The sequence below is a fragment of the Taudactylus pleione genome, unplaced genomic scaffold (assembly GCF_031769625.1).
Source record: "Taudactylus pleione unplaced genomic scaffold, aTauple2 ptg000046l, whole genome shotgun sequence".
Taxonomy (NCBI): domain Eukaryota; kingdom Metazoa; phylum Chordata; class Amphibia; order Anura; family Myobatrachidae; genus Taudactylus; species Taudactylus pleione.
The window spans coordinates 6,861,276-6,885,516 of NW_028284448.1; the positions used below are offsets into that span (position 1 = coordinate 6,861,276).

At 42.6% G+C, this 24,241-nt stretch overlaps 1 protein-coding gene across 2 annotated transcripts in view; it reads left to right on the forward strand.

Annotated features, from left to right (window-relative positions):
• SOBP (sine oculis binding protein homolog) overlaps positions 1-24,241 on the forward strand; it is a 212,192-nt gene that overhangs the window by 165,395 nt on the left and 22,556 nt on the right. For both annotated transcript variants that reach the window (XM_088460445.1, XM_088460446.1), the window contains exon 6: positions 12,717-14,668. In XM_088460445.1, the coding sequence (XP_088316571.1) occupies positions 12,717-14,666 (1,950 nt within the window). In that variant the 3' untranslated portion in view covers positions 14,667-14,668. The remainder of the gene's footprint in view (positions 1-12,716; positions 14,669-24,241) is intronic.

The following is a 24,241-nucleotide window of genomic DNA, read 5'->3' on the forward strand; positions in this document are numbered from 1 at the left end:
ACATTACCCACCGATAAAAAAACACCAATCATACTGCAAATACCATTTCTGTTACCTAGGAGACATGCATACCAGTCACACAAGCTCTGTTGAACTACCCTAGAGCATGCTTCTGGAAATCAGTTAAATATATACACATCAGTTAATTCATTTATATTATTTAATTAATGAGCATTGATACATTAAATTGAATGTATACAAGTGGCTTTTACTTGCTCTTAATATTTGCTATACAAATAGGTACACACGCTCAGTGGCAATATTTTCAGTATACGTCTCAGAACTCACAGGCCTATACACAGCTGCAAACATAAACACATATTAATGGACTGCTTTCTGCAAGTAGAAACTAAACATACACTTTTGGGAAACAGTGGTAGAGTTCACCAATACAATATAAACTAAGCTGTAACCTTGGTGCCCAAAGTAAAACAATTTGGAAGAAAAGAAGAACAGAGTGATTTGCATACAAAAGAGGTGCATGATGTAATCTGAGGTACTGTATGACAGAATTGATCCAATGGGATGTAGTTGGGATCCCGGCGCACAGAATGCCGGTTCTGTGCACCCAGGCGCCGGAATCCTGATGGGTGAGAATGCCGCACCAGCATCCCATCGCCTGCGATCCCGGCAGGTAAGTATGAGGGTTAGAGTTAGGCACTAGGGGAAGGTTAGGATTAGGCTGCGGGGAGGGAGGGCTAGGAATAGGCTGTGGAGAGGGAGGGTTAGGCTGCGGGGTGGGAGGGTTATGGATAGGCTCTGGGAAAGGTGGGCTAGGGGTTAGTGTAGGGGTACTTACCTTTGGATGTTGGGATGCCATGGTCGGTATTATGACCGTGATCCCGTACCCAACCTGATCCCATAATTGGCAAAACATGGAATTGACTTATTTTTGATCTATTAAATACAGGACAATATCAAACAGCTCACCACAGACAAACCTACTGTAAATACCTATTCTGTAAAATTACATGACACTGTTAATTATATTTTGTACTTTACAAGTGAAGTACAAGATTTAATGATTTCTGTACGTATTGCCCAGTTCATATTACAAAATGATGACAATTGTAATATGAACAATTCTTTGGCACAGCCATGGGTATCATATTCTCGCTGATATACTCCAAACTGTACTTTTCTTATAGGGAATTTCCAGCCTTTAATGGAGCTTGGCGTAAACCTGATGCTATAAATGTAACACGATGCAACAATGATTTGATGTTCCCAAAACTTGTTGTTTTTCCAACTCCTGAAAACAGGAAACTATTACAAATGAAATAAAACATTTGATAGAATAACTAATTCTAGCCCACTAGAATCCATATGTAAGGATGAGTTAATCCCTCATTTCAATGCTTAACAAACGTATAATTAATTATAGTCAACCACAGAAGGATAAAAATTAGATTAAATAGGAAGAACACATGGGACAAAGCCTGGCCCCTGAGGAATGGGTAAAGTTCAGGAAAAAAGTTAACAATAGGTCCATCTGTTTTATAAGTAAAACAGCTCCCTCCACCTCCAGAAATATGGTGCTAGTGCCTGTGCAGAAGACAGAAAAGGCACAGTGCCTGAGTCATCTATCTCCCGCTCAGACGCAAGCACCATGTTTTCAGGGAATCGGTATGAAATACTGCCGGCCGCATGGCCGGCGGTTCGATTCCCGGCAGCGCCTGGCCGACAACAGCAGAGTTCCTGGCAGCAGAAGCCCGACAGCGCTGGAAATCCCGATCATGGATAGGTAAGAACTAACTAACCTAACCCCCTAATCCTAACCCTCCTTAGGGGTGCCTAACCCTAACCTCCCCCCAAGTTCCTAACCCTGATCCCCCTTCTAAGTGCCTAACTTTAACCTCCCCCTTCCCCGCTGCCTAGACCTAAGTCCCCCGGGGGGTGCCTAACCCTAAGTCCCCCTGAGGGTGCCTAACCCTAACCCTCCCCCCCGTGGCTGTACGCTTGGCGTTGGGGAAATGTCAGGCGTCTACATCTAGATGCCCGGCATTTCATCCCTCGCCGGGATATGACAGTCGGGAAGCCGGCTGCCGGTATTAAGGCAGCCGGCTTCCCGATTGTATACCGTTTTCAGAAAACTTGTAGAGGTAGTCAGAACACTCTCCTGCCCGAAGAAAGCTTCAGAAATAGGGGGATGGCATCTCTGAAGAAGAAGATAGCAAAGACTCTGGCACTTCAGATGAGCCGATAATCTAATAACGCACATAGGGGTATATTCATCACCATTTAATTTCTACAAAAGTAGGTGTAAATTAAGTTTTTCACCTATTTTTGTAGAAATTAAGTGCCAGGGTAATTCATCATTCTAGTAACACAGGAGATATCACTGATATCTCCCAGTTACAACTGTCCCCAGGTAATTTCCACAGTCCGCATATTATAGTATGGGGATGTGGAAATTCTGAAATTCATTAAGTTTCGAAAAAGCATTTTTTTCGGAACTTGACAGCGATACTGTATGCCACCCTAAAATGGCGTACAGCACCCGATACAGCAGAGGGATCTGAAAGGATCCCTCCTTGCTGTGTCCTCCTATCTTACTGAAGCTGCCTCCTGGCTCCCCGAGCTCTGCTCCTCTGAGCCGTGGCTAATGGAGAAGGCACAGCAGCGGTGGTGGGGGACTGGTGCTGCGGGGCTAACACAGACTCCCGCGGTGGGAGACAGGGTGTAAAGGGACAGGCAGCAAGGTTGGCCGCAGACGAGTTGGGGAAGCGAGCAGGTGAGCACACAGGTGGGAAGGGAGGCTAGACTCCTGCTGCTTCACTGTCTCTTCACAGCCTGTCTTCAAGCTGCACATGCAAGGCTTCAAGACAGACTGCAAAGAGACAGTGAAGCAGGGAAGATATCCTCTTTTTCCCAAAAGCTGTCTCCGCGAAAGGAGCAGCTTTTCGGAAGTGATATTTAAGTATAGGAGGCATAATGAATGCCTCCTACACAAGGATTGAACTTGCAGCAAGTTCAATCCTTAATTATCACAGGGGATATTTTTCCCTTAATGAATTGACCCCATATTCACTTGTATGGTGATGAGCCTACACCAGTGTCTATTGTCCAAAGATACCTTATTGTTTCTTTGAATTTTTATATTCTTTTAAATCATTCTCCTCTGGAAAGATATGGTGGGGAAGAATAGCATGAGATGCTGAGATGTATTGATTTGACTGTTTATTTGATGTGCATGGTAAATGATTTATATTGACAATAATACACTATTGGGCATCTTTCCAGATAACCTTTACAAAACATGCATTGAAAGAACTGCTGCCACTTGCTAATCCAAGGAATTATTGCTTTTGCATCATAGCACCTCTTTGCTGCTGAGGGTTTCCTCAGTCCTATGTTGCGCCCATTATTCAACTTTTGCGCTCATCACATTCTCCTCCCACTCAATATCGCTAATATTTTTATGCAGTACCCACACAAATTAAACCTTGTATTTTTCAGAAGACTGCATATTCAGAAAATACCTTTAGTCCTTTTGTTCCGTAAAAAATTTAACCAAAATGGCTGAAAAAGTGTTTATTTTTTTCTTCTAAAAATGCAAGAAATGAACTAAAAACTAATGTGTTTTTTTTCTTCTTTTTTTTATAAACACTGCAAAGAAATACTTTGTGGTTCTTGCTTAAATCCATCTTTCCACAATTACAGACAGCAGGATTCTACATGTAGGTTTTCGAAACAAAATCTGCATTTGGAAATAAATGCATTTCTTTCGTTTATTTTCAAAGGCCTTCCATTTTCTAAAAGAGAAAACACTCTACTTTTAAAAAAGGGATCCCTTGTCCTATTTGACACAAGATAAAGGTGGTCTGGCCAAGGGGCGTAGCTAGACTTACTATGGGGGCCCCATAACAACATTTCCACGGGGGCCCCCATAGGTCTAGCTACGCTCCTGGATAAGTACATTTGTTTTCTTGTCCTTTTATGTTTTGTAAATTTAGAAATACATCTATTACAAGCAGCCAAATGGAACAGCAGTATATACAAATCAAAACAATAAAAATATAATCACTCATATATCTAAAAGCAGGGAATGGAATAAATTAATTAGTAAGACCTGACTGGTCAAATAGAAAAGGCTGTACTGAAATCTAATAAGGGATCGCACCTGTTCTGCATCTTTTAGTTCTTACTAGGCCAGGTAATAATCAGAATGTGTATGCTCCATACATGGTATCAAAATAACCCCAGTATATAATACAGATGTTGTAGCCCCAACTACTGGGGATGCTATACATTCCGGATTTCCCAGGAAGGTACTTGTTTTTGCTGGTGCATCCAAGCATCCCAAAAATAGTTTTCAGGAAGCCAAATTGTCCCAGATTCAGCGAGGGGAGGCTGGAGGGGCAGCTGCAGTGCGTGGGCTGAAGACTGGGGCTCACCTGGCACTCAAGTGAGGGCGAAAGAGGGGCCGGCCCACCAATCAGCAGTGAAGACCGGGCAGAAGACCACGATTTGACAGAGGCCAGGGCCGGCTGTGCCAGGTAACTGGCTAGCATCACACATAACTATGGTCCCCAGTGGTCTACTTCATGTTATGACATCATGACGTCAACTGTGGCCGGCTGTTATTTTCTTCCAGCAACAGGACGGAGGTGAGTATAGGATTATTTATTCACAGGTACATCCGTGGATTTCTACATGGAGAAGGGGACACAACATCTGGCACAGGTAAATATGTGTGAATGTGGTAGGTATGAAATAAAATTGTAAAATCTAAGGTGTGTGTGTCTTGTGGTTTTTTAACAATTTTTTTACAGTGTGGGTATGGGTGCCGGCCGCCTGCTGGCACTTGTAGTTCCGCAAATGCCAAAGGGCAGGCACGCTGGCACCTGTAGTTCCACTGTAAAAAACAATAATTTACATTCTAATTTCACCACTATTATCCTTACACCCACCGCCCAGGGGTGCGGCGAAGTCCCCCAGGCGTCAGCTTAAGGCTGTGGTGCTCGGGAGAGAGGGAACTCCTTTATTGGGGGGCCCCACCTACCCTGAGATCCCCGGGTTGGGCTGACCGGCTTTGGGTGATACTGCTTTGGCCAGGGTGACCCGGTGAAAGGGTCCCCTGGCTGTGGAATTACACCCCGGTTGGAATTGAGTCCGGTGCTGGTTTTAAAAATGGGGGGAACTCTACGCATTTTTTTCCCCCCTATTTTTAAAACTAGGACTGACTCAGCAGCCCAGTGCTGGTTCCTAACATATGGGAGAACCCTACATGTTTTTGTCCCTGCATTTTTAACCAGGACTGGCTGAGGAACTCGGTGCTACTTATGCACTTTGTGTGTGTGTGTGGGGGGAGGGGACACTACGTCATTTAAAAATTAAAATTTATCCTTTAGGTAGTGTAGAGGCAGAATTAAGTTTTTCACATTACTTTCCATATTTTGTTTATAACATATTTACTTTTTCAGAGTTTTTGCGCATGGAATATCATGTGCATTAGTTAAAGATCTCTTAAATATCGCATTTCCACTTATTTCAATTACTCCGTTTCAAATCTAACAAGCTCGGACTGTACAATTTTTTCTGAACCTGCTGCCTTTAGTCGACACCATGTTCAAATGACATTGACTGGCTTTTCTGTGTAATTGGTCTAGTCGGATAGAGATCTTTATAGATCCCTCCCTTGTTTCCAGGGCATAAACATTCTTAATGATGCTGTGGGAGAAGCATCACAAAGCCAGTTCTTTTTTTGATTATCATTCAATCAAAATATGCAATTTTCCCAATAGTCGTACTCATCTCCATTGATGCCCATAACAGATACTTTTCCATGGCTGACAGTAAATTCAGATATTGGGTGGATGGAGTTGCAGCCAATTGGACAAAATAAACAACTTTAGTAGTTGACCCAAAAATTATCATTAGGTAACACAGAAAACATCCCAATAATTTGGTGAAATTTAATATGATGGAATGTTGGCCCCCATTTATTAACGAATTTTATCACCAAAACGAGTGATAAATTTCACTGTGAATGATAAATGGTGCTCCAGCCAATCACCTCCCAACTGTCACTTTTCTAACAGTTGACAGTTGGGAGCTGATTGGCTGGAGCACATTTATCATTCACAGTGACATTTATCACTCGTTTTGGTGATAAAACTCATTAATAAATTAGGCCCAAAACAGTATAAACAGTTTACATATTTGCATTGGTGTTAAAAGTTATTTGTATATTTCATTAGCAGATATAAAGAATATATAAAGTGACTATAAATTGTAATATTGTACTGTTTATTATATTATTTTTTCATCACAAGTCTGATACTTGCATTTGGCAGTGGTTTCTTTTATGAATAATTTGAAGTGAAAGTACATACATTTACATCATGGATGGGTGAAGGATCCAGTCCAAAAATTAAGGTATCATGAGAACTGCTGACATCTGTTTATCTGTTTATAGCTATGACAAGAGAACCCATATTAATTCTTGTTCAAAATGCCATACGAAGGAAAAGCATTAGTGCAAACAAGTATCAAATTTGAATTGTAGATCATGCATTAGCCATCTGTGAGAACGGATGGTGTTTAGAAATTAATGTGTTAATGAAATCACAATAATTTATCAGAAGCAATTAATGTGGACTGTGAAAATATGGTTTTACAGTTAGGTTGGATTGATCTTATTATAAAAAAATGCATTTGTTGTTTTTTTTTTTTGAAGAAACCTTAAATGATTACTCGTTGGCACTTCCTATTGTGCATTAGGAGGCTTTTGGGACAAATGGGGTGATGTATTGTTGGTATGTCCTATTGGCGTAGAGCAGTGATTCTCAAACTCGGTCCTCAGTACCCCACACAGGTGACGTTTTAACCCAGCAGGTGTACAGGTGTATTCATTACTCACTGACACATTTTAAAAGATCAACAGGTGGAGATAATTATTTCACTTGTGATTCTGTGAGGAGACATGGAAAACATGAACTGTTTGGGGTCCTGAGGACCAAGTTTGAGAACCTGTGGCGTAGAACAATAGGCACCAGCGGAATATGAATGGAATTGAGGCCATGCAAGTACCACTGTGAGACAGCTTGCAAGTTTATTAGTAACAGCAGGGGTTAACAGATGCAGCAGTAGCACAACCATGTAACAATGGTCGATGCAGTAACAGCCTGGAGCAAGCAGGGGTTGCTGGGGCTTGCAGTGCACCAGGTGCAACTGCGGGCACTTTACGCACTGTTAGGGCCAGCGGGGTGCACTGCTAAAGAACTTAAGCGGTGGTGGTACAGAGTGGTTCTGTGGCAGGATCAGGAGCATGTGCAGCACGTCCATGCAGTGGCGGAATATGCATGGCATAGCCGCTCAGTAGTGCCTCCAGAGAGAGCCCGCCAGCTCAGGCAAACATGGAGGAATCAGCACAGAGAGCTGCTGGTCTCCTAAATTCTAACACGTATCAAATCTATTGAAGAGTGGAGAAGTTGACCATAGCAACAAATCAGCTTCTACCTAACGTTTTATAAAATGTACTTGATAAATGATAGCTAGAAGCTATTTGGTTGCTATGGGCAATTCCTCTAAATTACCACTTTTCCACTGTTTAGAAGGTGTAAAACATCTCCCCTAAAGTGTATTAGACTAATGGTTCTTCATAGCAAAGCCAAAACTAGCCAATGGAAGCTAGCTGATGCAGGAGTCTGGGGGCGGTCTAATCCAGAGTTCCTGTCAATCACACAGACACCTAACTGATCACCGGTAATGGCCTGTACACACAGGCCCTGATTCAGAGCCGGACGCTCTGACAGAGCGCTCGCTCTGAATCAGGACCGTCCCTCCTCCTTTTTGGAGCGGCCTCCTGGCCGCTCGCATAGCTGTGGGTGACCATCATGCTTGCGACGAGACCCTAAGGTAGGGTCTCGCTGCCGCAAGCCCCGGAGTGCTTTTGGCTCTATCAGAGCCAAAAGCACTCCCACTGACATCACTAGTGATGTCAGTGGGGCCGGCCCCAGACGGTAGGCGTTCCCATGGGAATGCCGCCGTCTGGGCAGCCACGCCCACCAAAGGGGGCGTGCTGTCAATCACCATCGACAGCACGCCCCCTTTGGTGCGAGACCCATAACGATGGCTTGGCCGTCGTTATTCGGGTCTCGCGTATGCGCACGACGTCGTGTGCATGCGCACTTGGGCACCATCGACCCGCTTGCAAGCGCTCAGCGCTCGCGAGCGGGTCTGAATCAGGCCCACAGTACGATAGCCTGTCAGATTTGAAGGATAACGATAGCAAACCTATCGTTACCGTTAAAATCTGACAGGTTCTGGCCCCTGCTAACGACCATACGATGGACGATGCACGTCCACGTATGGTCGTTGACGAAAAGTCGTCTGTGCGAACAGGCAGATTAGCCTGTTTACTATAGGGACCCACGATCGTTGTTCGTGGGTCGTTACAGTAGTGGGGGTCTGCTGCATGTGCTGGATGCTCGATCCAGCACATGCAGGACGATCAGATAACGATCGTTGATCGTTATGTGATCGTCCCCGTCGTACCGTGTGTACGCATCTTTAGTTTAACAATCCCTGGCAGCAGCATTTGGAACAGGGTAGATTTAATTTTATTGTTTAAACCACGGGTGTGCCCCCTATGGCAGTTTTGGCCAGGGCTGCAGCCTCCACCTTGCAACTGCCACTGATTGTTACTATGATCTCTAGGTCATAACACCATCATCCATTAAAAAAACATAACATAGCACCTTCATCCACTCGCCTCTTCATATATTGAAGAGATACTGGAGTCAGTCACCTATCTTATATCCTAACTGTTTATTTTAAAAACAAAGTATGCTCATACTTTTTAAGGGTTTAACGTTTATATGTTTTATTTTGCCACAGATAGTTAATCCTTCAAATTGTGAACACCAGCATACCAACATCAGACTTCAGGAGGGAGTTATAATAATATGTTCTGCCTGTGTATCAGGTTTTTGGGTTTGGCAGAAAAACTGTTTTCTTAATGGTGTGTTAAATTTGAAAATGTATTTTAAAATATTACATGGTTTGAAAAGCTTTATTTTGCTGAATAAAACAACATTGCTCCCATATCTAAAAGACACTCCATTAAATAGTTACTTATTGGTAGCACCATGCAAATGGTTTGTAATTATGAGTCTAATTTAATATAAATTATAAACCATGTGCTTTGATTGAAAAAAAAATGTATATGAAAAAGATTGAAAACATAAGAAACTCTATGGGCCGAATTCAATTAGAAGCGAAAAGCCGGGGCTTTTCGCATGGCGGAAATTTATCTCCGTATTCAATTCCAGCCAGGTTTCGCGTACGCGGAAAGTCAATGCAATGTAATATGCGAAAGAGATTCGCTTCTGAATAGCAGGAGAAAAGAAATGCAAATTTTTTATTTTGGGGTGCAATGGTGGGGAAACCACTCAGAACCCTTGGTACAGCCCCCCAAAGGACAACTGTGTCCAAAAATTCCAGGAAACAACTGAAGAACACCCCAAAAAAGTACTTTCATTTTGGGGGCTAAAAAGCACAAAGTGGGGGGACAACTTAAAAAACTAGCGAAATAAGGTTGTGGGGGTGCTCTAAGAAGGGGCCGAGCGTTTTTAGGATTGCAGTTGTTTGTATGACGGAGGATTTTACTTTTATTAAAACTGCACTTTAGAGACATAAAAATATGCTAGCACCCATTTTCAGGTACCCCAAATTTGACAGGACTACTTATTTTCACCAAAAAATACTGTTTAATGCTATTCTTCACCACTTGAGCAAAGACGCTAATAAGAAGCTATTGAAACAACTTAAGTACCCCAAATACCTTTATTAGGGCTATTCGGGCACATCTACATTGATCCCCAATGTTAGTGCATCTTTTTGGGGGGGTTCATCCTGATTTCCCCATTTCTGACAGCACTTTCCACCTGTTCTGACTTTGCGGCTTGCCGTTTTCGCATGGTTTGGAATTGAATATGGCGAATAGCAGGGGCTCGCACAATAAGTTTCCGCGTCCAAAACACGCAATGTAGGCAGAAAGTCGGGCATGCCAAACTTTATCGCGGACACGAAACTAATTGAATACGGCCCTTTGTATGATTGGGATATATTTTACTGTATGATTTTCTCCTATTTACCGTAGATAGGGGCTTCTTCCTGTATATAAGCACTAGCTGTTGTGCCTGTTTTCACCTGGGTAGACCTTAGATATTTACTGTTTCAATTTCCATCTCACCACTCCAGTAACACATTAATCCTTCACCTCTATAGTAATGCATCCTCTCCCTCACTGCAATAGTAAGACATTACCCTTCCTCATCTGTGCCCTAACACATTGCACTCCCTCACCTCTGTAGTAACACATTTCCTTCCCTCACCCGTATTGTAATACATTTGACATTCCCTTCCTTCACCTATATAGAAACACAATCTCACCCTCACGCCTGTAGTAACAGTTTATTATTATTATCATTATTATCCTTTATTTATATGGCGCCACAAGTGTTCCGCAGCGCCTTACAAAGTACATAAACAAATAATTTGACAACTGACTTACAGTAAAAAATAGGACAAGGACATGGATAATATACATTGATACAGTGGCGTAAGTTCATCCCAGACGCCCGGAGGCAAGTTATAATTTGGTGCCCCCCCATTACAGCCGCTGACACTGTAATGTAGCAATGCGCATGCAGACAGGCTATAAACAGATGAAGGCAGCAGCGGATGGTCTGACACAAAGCTCTCCACTAGTGTATGGTGGCTTATCCAGGAAGGGGTGCCATGTATTGGGCAGCCATGAAGGTACACTCCGGGTATATACTTACAGCCCTAAGTGGGGTGAATATATTGTGGGCAATGGAGAAGGTGCCCCTTAAGAGCTGGAGCCCGGCGGCAGGCGCCTCCATTGTCTCCCATAGTTCTGCCCCTGCATTGATACATAAGTGACCATAACACCTAGATATGCAACAGAGCGTAAGCAACCAAGTGTTAGGTGCCCTGGTGGGGGGTAAGAAGTAGGTGAAAGTAAAGTAAGGAGGAGCACAAGAGGGTACAGGGCCCTGCTCGTAAGAGATTACATTCTAAAGATTAACCTAACACACCCTTGTAGTAACACATTCCCCTCCTTCACCTGTGCAGAAATACAATCCCTCCCTCTCCCCTGTAGTAGCACATTTTTTCCCTCACCCCTGTAGTAACACATTCCCCTCCCTTACCTCTGTAGTTACACATTAACTCTGTTTACCCCTGTAGTAACTTAGGGCCTGATTCAGAGCCGCTCGTAAGCAGCCGCTCGTTCACTCCGAGCGATGTTCGCACATCTGCGCATGCGTATGGGTCATAATGCGCATGCGCCAACCAGTCATTGCGGTCGAAAATCGAGCGAGTGCCTGCTAATTTGAGTGACAGGATGAGGCGTTTGTGGGTGGTAACAGGGGAAGGCTTGAAAACGGGGAGTGGTGATCCGAACGCAGGCGTGCCAAACGGTCAAAACGGGCGTTTTAAGGGTGTGCATAATTAACAAAGCAGCGTCATCGACCACGTCACTTGGTTGTTTCTTAGCCTGAACTGTTCGCATGATTGCGGTAGGATAAACCTACCACAAGCACAGCGAGCAGTTCAGATGCCTTTCGATGTACTCGATTAATCAAATAAATAGTGGAGATGACGTAGGATGCGAGTGGCCAGGGGGCGTCTTTACAAAATAGCGGGCGCATGTTTAGTTCGCTCGCTCAGACATAGAGGCGTCAACAGACCGCAAAGAGCGAGCGTGCAATTTAAATAGCCGGACCCTTTTTCTGAACGAGGGAGCGCAAATAGCGTCCAGCTCTGAATCAGGCCCTTATTCCCCTCCCTCACCTCTGGACTCTGGCGTAACACATTCCCCTCCCTCACCCCTGTAGTAACACATTCCCCCCTTGTTCGTGTTGTAACAAATTCCTTTTCCTCACCCCATAGTAACACATTTGACATTCCCCTCTCTCACCTGTGTAGTAACACATTCCCCTCCCTCACCTCTGTAGTAACACATTCCTCTCTCACCCCTGTGGTAACACCCTCACACTTGTACTAACACATTACAATCTCTCACCTTTGGCCTAAGAGGTACTGAGGAATACCCTCCTAGGAGTCAAATTAAAAGAAATCCCTGTTTAGTTGGTGCTTATGTCATGGAAGGGATATATTTCCATAATTACATGTTTCTAGGTCCAGAGGTTTGGACTAGACGTTGATCAGTCAGTCAGTCAGGACACTTGTTTATATATATATATATATATATATATATATATATATATACAGTATGTATATATATATCTATATATATATATATATATATATATATATATATATATAGATATATATATCAAAGCAGGCATGGATTAACACTGCATTAATTAGTAAGTTATTGTTATAGTTCTTGTAAATTTTTTGAGTCAGTAAAATTGAAGTCTCAGCAGCACTGAGGTAGAACAGAATGAATAATAGCTCTTACAGGAAAAGAATGGCAGGAGGGAGTGAGACTTGAGAGAACACCTATTGATGTGAATGAATAGATTTAGGGTGAAGACATCAACTAAAAGTAAAAGACTTGTTTGGGAGTAGTGCTAAAGCAATGTATTTTGTTTATTTTCTGTTTTCCAATAACAGAAATTTGTTTTTGTTTTTGCTGCTCTGGTAATTGAATTAATTGTTGTCCTCGTTTTATATTCATTCCCCCTCAATTTGTTAAATGTCTCATTTTATTTTAGGTATGTGATTGGTGTAAACATATACGACATACTAAAGAATACCTGGACTTTGGGGATGGGGAACGGAGGCTTCAGTTCTGCAGTGCAAAGTGTCTAAATCAATACAAAATGGACATATTTTACAAAGAAACACAAGCCAACCTTCCAGCTGGACTGTGCAACGCATTACACCCTCCAGTTGACAATAAAGCAGAAGGCACAGGGGTACAGCTGCTAACTCCAGATTCCTGGAATATATCGCTGACAGATGCTCGTAGAAAGATTCCTTCCCCACTGTGTGCAGCTGGCCAAATGCAAGGTCCTGGATCATCAGCCTCAACTACTGCCTCTCCATCTGATATTGCCAACAGCTCTGCTACTAAAATTCCCACACCAGTTCCCAAATCCATTCCCATGAATGAAAATTCAAATATTGCCCCAATTCCACTCCCACCACCTACCAGTATTGTGCCTCCCATGGGCATGCCGCCAAGAAGTCCACCCATGATTATGACAAACAGAGGACCAGTTCCTCTGCCTATATTCATGGAACAGCAAATGATACAGCAAATACGTCCACCCTTTCTACGAGGCCCACATGGCTCAAATCCTAACAGTCCTTTGTCCAATCCAATTATTCCTGGTATGGGCCCACCACCAGGTGGTTCCAGAGTTATGGGTCCTACTTCTAGTCCTATGCATAGACCAATGTTATCACCTCATATTCACCCACCAACTACACCTACAATGCCAGGCAATCCACCAGGACTGCTTCCACCACATACACCTGGAGGTCCTTTACCTAGTCTTCCTTTCCCTCCCATGGGCATGATGCCAAATGGTCCTATACATATGCCACAGATGGTAAATTTTGGTTTACCATCTCTTGCCCCTTTAGTGCCACCACCAACCCTTTTAGTGCCATACCCTGTTATTGTTCCTTTACCAGTTCCAATACCTATTCCCATACCCATTCCTCATGTAGTGGATTCCAAACCCCCAAAGGACTTTTCTAGTAATGGTGAAAGCATCATTCCAAGCTCATCCAGTGAGACACCGGGAGCAAAGCCAAAGGATAACTCTTTGCACCCAAGGGATTTTAAACAAAGGTCTTTAAAGACTTCTGACTCTTCACCTGGTGGTTCAGGGCACTCTTCTCACCAGGTTCCAGTAGTTCCGGAACATATGAAAACTGAAATAGTGGATTTGACAATGAGGACAGCAAGCCCGGAAAATAGTAAACTTAGCATCCCTAATACACATCAGGTCTCGCAGGATGGAGTCATAGATTTAACTGTGGCACACAGGTCTAGACTCCACAACGTAATTCATAAAGCTATTAATGCTCATCTAAAACTTGAATCTGAACCTATCAGTGTTGTAAACTTGGCTTTTGGTAACTCAGAGAGAACCAATGGTAGTGACTCTATGGATAGTTGTAGCCCAGCGGAAACAAAAATGTATCCATCCAATGACTCTAATTATTGTAGTCCAAACTCTCGGGCTCCCAGCACCCCAGGACTTGAAAGCAGTGCAGCAGTTTGCAATGTTATTGTAAATGGTACAAAGAGCACAGAGGCTTCTAAAAGTCCTGAGAAATCACATGAGCAAAAAAAGGCAATGCTGGATAAGGAGCCAGTGGTAAGCGAGCTGGAATCTGTTAAAGAAAACAACTGTGCTTCAAACTGTCACTCAGAGATAGAATCCAGCAAAAAGAGTCTTGTGGAAGAGTCCCTGACATCTGGGGACAAACAAGATCCGAATCTAAACAACCCTGCAGATGAGGACCATGCTTATGCTTTGAGGATGTTGCCTAAAACAGGCTGTGTTATCCAGCCTGTGCCAAAACCAGCAGAAAAGACTGCAATGACACCATGTATAATCTCAGCTCCAGTTCTCACCACAGGGACAGAGGATTTGGAGCCACCACTCAAAAGGAGGTGCCTCCGTATTCGAAATCAAAATAAATAAAGGTTTGTGTTAATAATAACTGGTGTGTACATTTATACATTGAGTAGTTGCTGAATTTAAGCTAAAATTGAATAATAGTTATAAACTAAGTACAAGACAATTTCTTCATCTGCTGAGTCACCTTATAGATTCCAACTATCTAGTAAAAAAAAAGCGGGTGATCCTGCACCAAACCAAAATATGAAATGAGTAATAATATTACAACATTATGTACCAAAAATATTGAGAAACATTTGTTAGGTTAACATCCAAGAAATGTTTTGTGTTGGTGGTGCTCCCCAGGGCTTGTGTTTCTGAACTACGTAGATTGGTTTTGACAAGGAGCAAAACAAAAGGTAAAAAAACTCTTTTGGGGGGCACTCTTATATATAATTACTTTAAAACATAGTTATTTATTAGATATGCATTAAAAATTATATATTATCATCTCTCAAAAGACGGATAGGTGCACTGAGAGGCCCTATCAGTATTATCCTTAATGTTTAAAAAATATATACGATCGGTCTAACGAAGTATATATAGAGCTCAATTCTCTAATATTATGATAATATTAGAGAATTGAGCTCTATATATACTTTGATAATATAGAATTTTTAATGCATATCTAATAAATAACTATGGGCCTGATTCAGACCCACTCGCGAGCGGCTGTACGCTCGCAAGTGGGTCGATGGTCTGCACTGAGCATGCGCACGACGGAGGGAGCTCCGTCGTGCGCATGCGCCAGACACGACGAGCGAAGGACTTTCCTTCGCTCGTTGTGTCCGATCAAAGGGGGCGTGCTGTCAATGTTGATTGACAGCACGCCCCCTTTGGTGGGCGTGCCGGGGGCGTGCCTCCCTGACGGGGGCGTTCCCACGGGAACGCCTCCCGTCAGAAGCCGGCCCACTGACATCACTAGTGATGTCAGTGGGAGTGATTTTGGCTCTGATAGAGCCAAAATCACTCCGGAGCTTGCGGTTGAAAACCTCAACCGCAGGCTCCGGCTCGCAATTTCGATGGTCGTGATGGTCACGACCATCGCGGCCATCAAAATGCACGCTCGTATAGCCTGTGGGTGGTGACCCACAGCTATACGAGCGTCCAGGAGGACGCTCCATGAAAAAGGAGCCCGGCCCTCATGCAGAGCGTGCGCTCTGCTCAGAGCGTACGGCTCTGAATGAGGGCCTATGTTTTAAATTAATTATATATGAGTGCCCCCAAAAAGAGTTTTTTCCTTTTGTTTTGCTCCTTGTCAAAACCAATCTACAAAGATTCCAGCTATCTAACACTATTTAGACAATAATTTATTATCTATATAAACAAATTAAGCAAGTAGTGGAACCATTTCTAATTCCTTCTCTTTCGCTTATCGATAACAATAATGGATCAATATAAAGATATGCTTTCTCCCTTCTGGACTTGTTCTCTGTTTAATAATTTAACTTTAAATGTATTTTTGCATTTCCATGAAAGCAAGCTTGCAATGCATAGATGGGTCTATTCATTATGTTAATTATCAGGGTCCGAACAGACCCCGATAATTAACATACTAACTCACGGCGAGCGCCAGAGCAATACGGTTTCACTGGTTCTTTTGGTTGCAGTGAAATTCAGCACTGCCAAGTCTGACTCAGCAGTGCTAGTGCACCTGTGTAAACTACAGTTCATGCAGACGCACAAAGCTCCGGCGGACGGAGCCGGACAGGGGCGGAGGGATCATAAAGGATCCCTCTTCGCAACACGGGACTTCCTCCCATAGGGAATGAGCAGGGTGAGCGCCGTGTGCGGGAGCAAATGGCATCTGAAGATGGTGAAATATTGTATTTTCGGAGCTTGATGATTTCTGTCCCCGTACTAGTGTATGGGGACAGCGGGCCATATTGGGAGAGAAAGTTAAGCAGAAGATGTCTGTGATATCTCATGCTTTACTTTTTTGATGAATGGCCCCAAAACTTAATTTCTACAAAAGTGTGTATGCGCAGCTTAAAAAAAAGCAATTTCAGGGAAGAAAAGGTGCAAGTTACTCTTCTTTCTAACTCTACATGAGACCCTATTAATTCAATGGGAAATAGTGAGCCCACTGGAGCAGAAATGTTGCAAATACTGAAAAAGCATTTCTGGCACAATTTGCTGTGATACAGGTGCATTTGTGCCATACTTGCCAACTCTCCCTGATTGTCATGGAGACTCCCTGGGCTCGATTCAATTCAACGTGAATTGAATTGCGCCGGGAAAGAGCTCCCGGAGCTATTCAATTCAGCGTGCTGCTAAGCCTGACTGGGATGCGAGCAGAAATCCAACAAAAGTACAGGCACGATGCTGTTTTCTGCCCTTAGCACGGCGGAAACAGCATCGCGCCGGGAAGCTCAGTCAGAGAATGCCCGTTCTTGCGACTAAACACTTTGTTTAAGGCGCGAGGGGCGGGAGAATGGGCATTCCCCAACCTAACAGCGTGCAGAATTTAATAGCTCCGGGAGCTCATTCCCGCCGCTATTCAATTCACTTTGAATTGAGTCGAGCCCCCTGGAATATCAGCAATCTTTCTCACTCCCTGAAGAGTCTAGCAATCTCCCTGATTGCACATTAGCCCCATTATGAAGCAATTATATGTACATATCTCTGTTTTTTTTTATATTCATTATATTAAAAAAACAGAGATATGTACATTCAAATGGGATCATTAGTATAATTTCCCTGCATTGGTTATAAGCACAATGATTCCTATGGCTATATGCATTTTCTGAAAAGTATCAGTGTGTTTTCACCAACAAGTAGATCTTACTAACTGTTTTGGGGCTCATTTAAATGTGGATGTAAATCAATTTTATGACACGCCTCTCAGATGTAGCAGTACACGCCCACTTTACCGCCGCGCTCATAGGTGCTGCTTTCACACTCTCCCTGAAATGCTTTTTCAAAAGTAGGCAAGTATGGTTTGTGCACATTACTCTTACAAGCTCAACATGTGCGTTTGTCAGTGACAACAACTTCCAAGCACAGTGACAGCTCTAAAGCAATATTGTTTTGTTTTTTATCCTTTTTTAAATTCTCAATGTTATGATTTTATAATTACCAAAAAATGTTATCCAAGTAACTGGTCTCAATAATGAAGCTCCTAATGTTAGTATATTTTCCAATTGAAATATAAAGCTGGCCCTGGTATAGGATTCAATACTTGAGTATTGAAGTATTACATATTGAAGTTCTTGAAGAATTACATTCATTGCTTCACTAAATGCAAAGGGTACACTATAATTTGCACATAAATTGCACAACACATAAGCCAAAAAAAATAAAAAATCAATACTTAATAAGATGCAAAATTATTTGTTTACCATGGGTGTTTTCCTTTAATTATTGATACTTTAAAATATTATAATGCTATTTGACTCCATTATCCAAATTCTTGCTAGGATGAATTTCCATGCACATTTTATTCTAATGCATATGATGATGGTCAAGGTATTTGATATACTGAAGGTACTTCCCATCTTTAGACAACTTTATTGTACTGTATTAGTTGAACTAAGCGTGACATAGTTATCTAAAGGTGACAAATAGAAGGAAGTCACACTTTTAATATAAGAAATAAACCTGGAGTGGATTTACTAAAGGTGGATATTCTAGCCATCATGTTCTCTAGACAGTACTAGACTGTGTGTAATATATCCACTTTAAATTTTAGATAATCCATATCAGAGTATTTACCTATTGTACATATCTTTAAAAAATTTAAAAAAAGAGTCGGGTGTTAAATGTTAATCCATGATTATTATGCTGTGCTGCCACCTTGTGACCAGTTTTAGATAAAACTGTTTTCGTTCATCTCTATGAAATGTCTAGCACAGTGACTGATTGCTATAGCCGTCCTGGTGTGCATTTACTCGGTGTCAGAACATACAATTCAATGCATACTTGCCTACTTTTGAGAAAGAATTTCAGGGAGATTGTGAAAGCAACACCTATGAGAGCGGCAGTAAAGTGGGGGTGTACTTCTACATCTGAGAGGTGTGCCGTAAAATTTACTCACTGTATATCCAAAGGTAATTGAGCCTCAAAGTAGTTAGTAAGGTCTATTTGTTGATGAAAACACACTGATACTTTTCAGAAGATGCTTGTAGCCATAGGGATCATTGTGCCTTATAACCAATGCAGGGAATTGATACTAATGATCCCATTTGAATGTATATATCTTTGTATATATGTTTTTTTTATTATATAGCAGCTACATAATAGGGGTAAGGTGCAATCAGGGAGATTGTTAGACTCTTGAGGGAGTCAGGGAGATTGCTACTATTTCAAGGAGTCTCCCTGATCAGGGAGATTTGGCAAGTATGATTCAAGGTATGAATCAGTTATACACATATAATGAGACAATTTTGATATAATAGTTCTTTATAGCAAATTCAACTTTATTTGTTCAGACACCTGTATCTCAATCACTTTCTAGTGGCTGCTGTAAACCAAATCTTAGGACCAATTCAGCTCAATTAAGTGCACTAGTAACTGTATGGGTGCATGAACAAAGTAGTTAATGTTGAAAGTCAGACATCAACACAACTTACAAAAGTCATGATTGTAGATAGTCGCCAGAGTGTAATTATTATGTATATCATATGAGATGTACAAGTTAGTGCACTTTTTCTGCTCATCGCATTCTATGCCTGAGCTTTTGTCACAAATGTCTTCATCTGTAAATGAGCCTCAATGTGTCTACAATGCAACTTCTACAACATAGTGCAGGTGTAAAGCTGCACTACCATCACCATTATTTTTTATGCAATCTATTGTTATTGAAAATATTGATGGCATAAAATGGAGATATAATAGAGAGCAATAAATGAGCAATCATGGTAGAAAGCAATAGTAAGAAGTATACCTCCTATAGTTTGCATTAGACAAATATTCAATAATATCATTAGACCTGTACAAATTATTTTAAAATAAAACAATAAATGTCATCAGAGAAGAACAACTGAAGTTTGGGAGAAAATATAGAAGGGAGTGTGGGAAACATTGGGAAGGAGACAGGAGGAAACGTGGGAGGGTTATAAAGGAAGGCATCTGGGTGTTTGTCGCTATGGAGTAAAATAGGCACACTGGACCAGAGGGAAGACATGACTGTCGAGAAGAGAGTTGGGCAATAAATGGGATCTATAAATATCAGATTCTGCAAATTTTCATATAGCTATGTAGTCTGTAGTTATGTTAGTATATAAATTGATAGGTCTCCCATCACCATATAATGCCTAATTCTCATTAACCACTGAGAGATCGAGGAGATCTCCAAAGGCAAGTGATAACTCTAGCTGCATTCATGAGATGTTTGAGCAGTGATTTTATTAAACTTAAATCCATTATATTTAAAAAGCTAGTTATATATAAGCTAATTATAGATGTACACATGGGATGTGCAAGGTTTGCACCCATTCATCTCTTAGGCATCACCAACCCCTATACCTAAAGTGTCTCCTCTTAGCTGTTGCCGGCTCCCAGAGAAGAGGCATCCTCTTTTTTAATCCAAGATGATAAATGTGACACTGCTGCAACTGAAAAGAGCAGTTTCATATTGGCCATCTTGGATAGAAAATCAGGCTACCTCCTCCCTGAGAGCTGGCAACAGCACTGACCTTGGGTAGGTGAGTAGTGTAGGTCCTTGGAGGATTGGGATGGGGGGGTTTGGTAGGGTGGGTAATGTATGTCACGGAAAGTGGAGGAGTTGGTAGGGCCGGTAGTGTATTTCAGAGGGGGGGAGGAAAGGTTTGCACACCCTTTGCTGTGAGCCTGCAAATGCCTATGGCCAGATTTCGGGGGTGAAAGGGAGTGTTAGCCCAGGTATCATCTTAGAAAGTACTCACACCCCTCACTAAAAGTCAGGCAACAAGTAGTATTGCCATTAGATATGTAGGAGGCGAACCAGAATCACCGGTTACATTAGATTGTTATAGAACTGGTAGAGCCCCAGGAAAGATGGCTGCATGGACCAGCACAATGTCTTGGCTGGGGAATGGGCACCTTTTACTGTATGGTAGTGTTGGATTAAGGACTGCATGATGAACTCCCCATTATGAAATGTGGATGGAAAAAAGAGCAAAATACCTAATTATGCATTTGGATCAAATTTACAGTTGTTTTCCCTGTCTTTAAATTAGGCAGTAATTTAGGGCCAACCTGTTCTGAAATGGCCGGCCTGTTGGTGTAACACTGGGGCTGATTTCCGAGTTGCACCCAAAGCAGATATTCATGTAGCTGAGCAATTTTGTCGCACATGCATGAAAATTTCCAAAAACCATTATGGTGCATGCGTTACACGGAGTGTATCCACAAAGATTCTGTTCCAGTTGGATTAGACAGTATCAGAAATGTTGTGGAAAAATGATGGGCATTTCTGGATGGTGACTGGGAGGTGACTAGTAATGTATGCAAATATAGTCCATTTGGCGGGTGTGTTATGGGAGTGTCGCAGGCGTTTTAATGCAAGCGGGTGTGTACATAGATGCACAGCTGCAAGCATAGCGAGCCATGGTCAGACGGAGAAACTGCACCTGACATAGGGCTGGTGCAAATTTCGATGGTGAAACCAATGGTGGCACCAATCAGTATTACAGCGTGCACGGACGATGAAAGTGGGTGTCTCAGGCCTTGCAAATAAGGCCACACGGATGTACAAGAGGGAAGGAGTTTGTAGCGGCATTTGTGTAAACTTGCTGATGGGGGACCGCCTTTAGATGCTGCTACATGAGCTGTTGCATACAACTCAGAGTCAGACCCACTGTGTCTATGTGGGTAACATAAAATTAAAAATATTTAAATAGGTTCTTTTGCAGTAGGGCTAAAAAATAATGAGAATGTATCAGCAGTAAGCGGTGTATCAGCAGTAAGGAGTGTATCAGCAGTAAGCAGTGTATCAGCAGTAAGGAGTGTATCAGCAGTAAGCAGTGTATCAGCAGTAAGGAGTGTATCAGCAGTAAGGAGTGCATCAGCAGTAAGCAGTGTATCAGCAGTGAGGAGTGTATCAGCAGTAAGCAGTGTATCAGCAGTAAGGAGTGTATCAGTAGTAAGCAGTGAATCAGCAGTAAGCAGTGTATCAGCAGTAAGGCATGTATCAGCAGTAAGCAATGTATCAGCAGTAAGGAGTGTATCAGCAGTAAGGAGTGTATCAGCAGTAAGCAGTGTATCAGCAGTAAGGCGTGTATCAGCAGTAAGCAGTGTATCAGCAGTAAGGCATGTATCAGCAGTAAGGCATGTATCAGCAGTAAGCAATGTATCAGCAGTAAGCGGTGTATCAGCAGTAAGGAGTGTATCAGCAGTAAGCAGTGTATCAGCAGTAAGCCGTGTATCAGCAGTAAGGAGTGTATCAGCAGTAAGCAGTGTATCAGCAGTAAGCAGTGTATCAGCAGTAAGGAGTGAATCAGCAGTAAGCAGTGTATCAGCAGTAAGGAGTGTATCAGCAGTAAGGAGTGTATCAGCAGTAAGGCGTGTATCAGCAGTAAGGAGTGTATCAGCAGTAAGGAGTGTATCAGCAGTAAGGAGTGTATCAGCAGTAAGCAGTGTATCAGCAGTAAGGCGTGTATCAGCAGTAAGCAGTGTATCAGCAGTAAGGCATGTATCAGCAGTAAGCAGTTTATCAGCAGTAAGCAGTGTATCAGCAGTAAGGAGTGTATCAGCAGTAAGCAGTTTATCAGCAGTGAGGAGTGTATCAGCAGTAAGCAGTGTATCAGCAGTAAGGAGTGTATCAGCAGTAAGCAGTGTATCAGCAATAAGGAGTGTATCCGCAGTAAGGAGCGTATCAGCAGTAAGGAGTGTATCCGCAGTAAGGAGTGTATCCGCAGTAAGGAGTGTATCCGCAGTAAGCAGAGTATCAGCAGTAAGAGCGTATCCACAGTAAGGAGCGTATCCGCAGTAAGGAGTGTATCCGCAGTAAGAAGTGTATCCGCAGTAAGCAGTGTATCAGCAGTAAGGAGTGTATCAGCAGTAAGGAGTGTATCAGCAGTAAGCAGTTTATCAGCAGTAAGGAGTGTATCAGCAGTAAGCAGTGTATCAGCAGTAAGGAGTGTATCAGCAGTAAGCCGTTTATCAGCAGTGAGGAGTGTATCAGCAGTGAGGAGTGTATCAGCAGTAAGCAGTGTATCAGCAGTAAGGAGTGTATCAGCAGTAAGCAGTGTATCAGCAGTAAGGAGTGTATCCGCAGTAAGGAGTGTATCAGCAGTAAGCAGTGTATCAGCAGTAAGGAGTGTATCCGCAGTAAGCAGTGTATCCGCAGTAAGGAGTGTATCCGCAGTAAGGAGTGTATCCGCAGTAAGCAGTGTATCCGCAGTAAGGAGTGTATCCGCAGTAAGGAGTGTATCCGCAGTAAGCAGTGTATCAGCAGTAATGAGTGTATCAGCAGTAAGCAGTTTATCAGCAGTAAGGAGTGTATCAGCAGTAAGGAGTGTATCAGCAGTAAGCAGTGTATCAGCAGTAAGGAGTGTATCATTAGTAAGGAGTGTATCCGCAGTAAGGAGTGTATCCGCAGTAAGCAGTGTATCAGCAGTAAGGAGTGTATCAGCAGTAAGGAGTGTATCAGCAGTAAGCAGTTTATCAGCAGTAAGCAGTTAATCAGCAGTAAGGAGTGTATCAGCAGTAAGCAGTTTATCAGCAGTAAGCAGTTTATCAGCAGTGAGGAGTGTATCAGCAGTGAGGAGTGTATCAGCAGTCAGCAGTGTATCAGCAGTAAGGAGTTTATCAGCAGTAAGGAGTGTATCAGCAGTAAGCAGTGTATCAGCAGTAAGGAGTGTATCCGCAGTATGCAGTGTATCAGCAGTAAAGAGTGTATCAGCAGTAAGGAGTGTATCAGCAGTGAGGAGTGTATCAGCAGTAAGCAGTGTATCAGCAATAAGGAGTGTATCAGCAGTAAGGCGTGTATCAGCAGTAAGGCGTGTATCAGCAGTAAGGAGTGTATCAGCAGTAAGCAATGTATCAGCAGTAAGGAGTGTATCAACAGTAAGCAGTGTATCAGCAGTAAGGAGTGTATCAGCAGTAAGCAGTGTATCAGCAGTAAGGAGTGTATCAGCAGTGAGGAGTGTATCAGCAGTAAGCAGTGTATCAGCAGTCACGAGTGTATCAGCAGTGAGGAGTGTATCATCAGTAAGCAGTGTATCAGCAGTAAGGAGTGTATCAGCAGTGAGGAGTGTATCAGCAGTGAGGAGTGTATCAGCAGTAAGCAGTGTATCAGCAGTAAGGAGTGTATCAGCAGTAAGCAGTGTATCCGCAGTATGGAGTGTATCCGCAGTAAGCAGTGTATCCGCAGTAAGCAGTGTATCAGCAGTAAGGAGTGTATCAGCAGTAAGCACTTTATCAGCAGTAAGGAGTGTATCAGCAGTAAGCAGTGTATCAGCAGTAAGCAGTGTATCAGCAGTAAGGAGTGTATCAGCAGTAAGCAGTGTATCAGCAGTAAGGAGTGTATCAGCAGTAAGGAGTGTATCAGCAGTAAGCAGTGTATCATCAGTAAGGAGTGTATCCGCAGTAAGCAGTGTATCAGCAGTAAGGAGTGTATCAGCAGTAAGGAGTGTATCCGCAGTAAGGAGTTTATCCGCAGTAAGGAGTGTACCCGC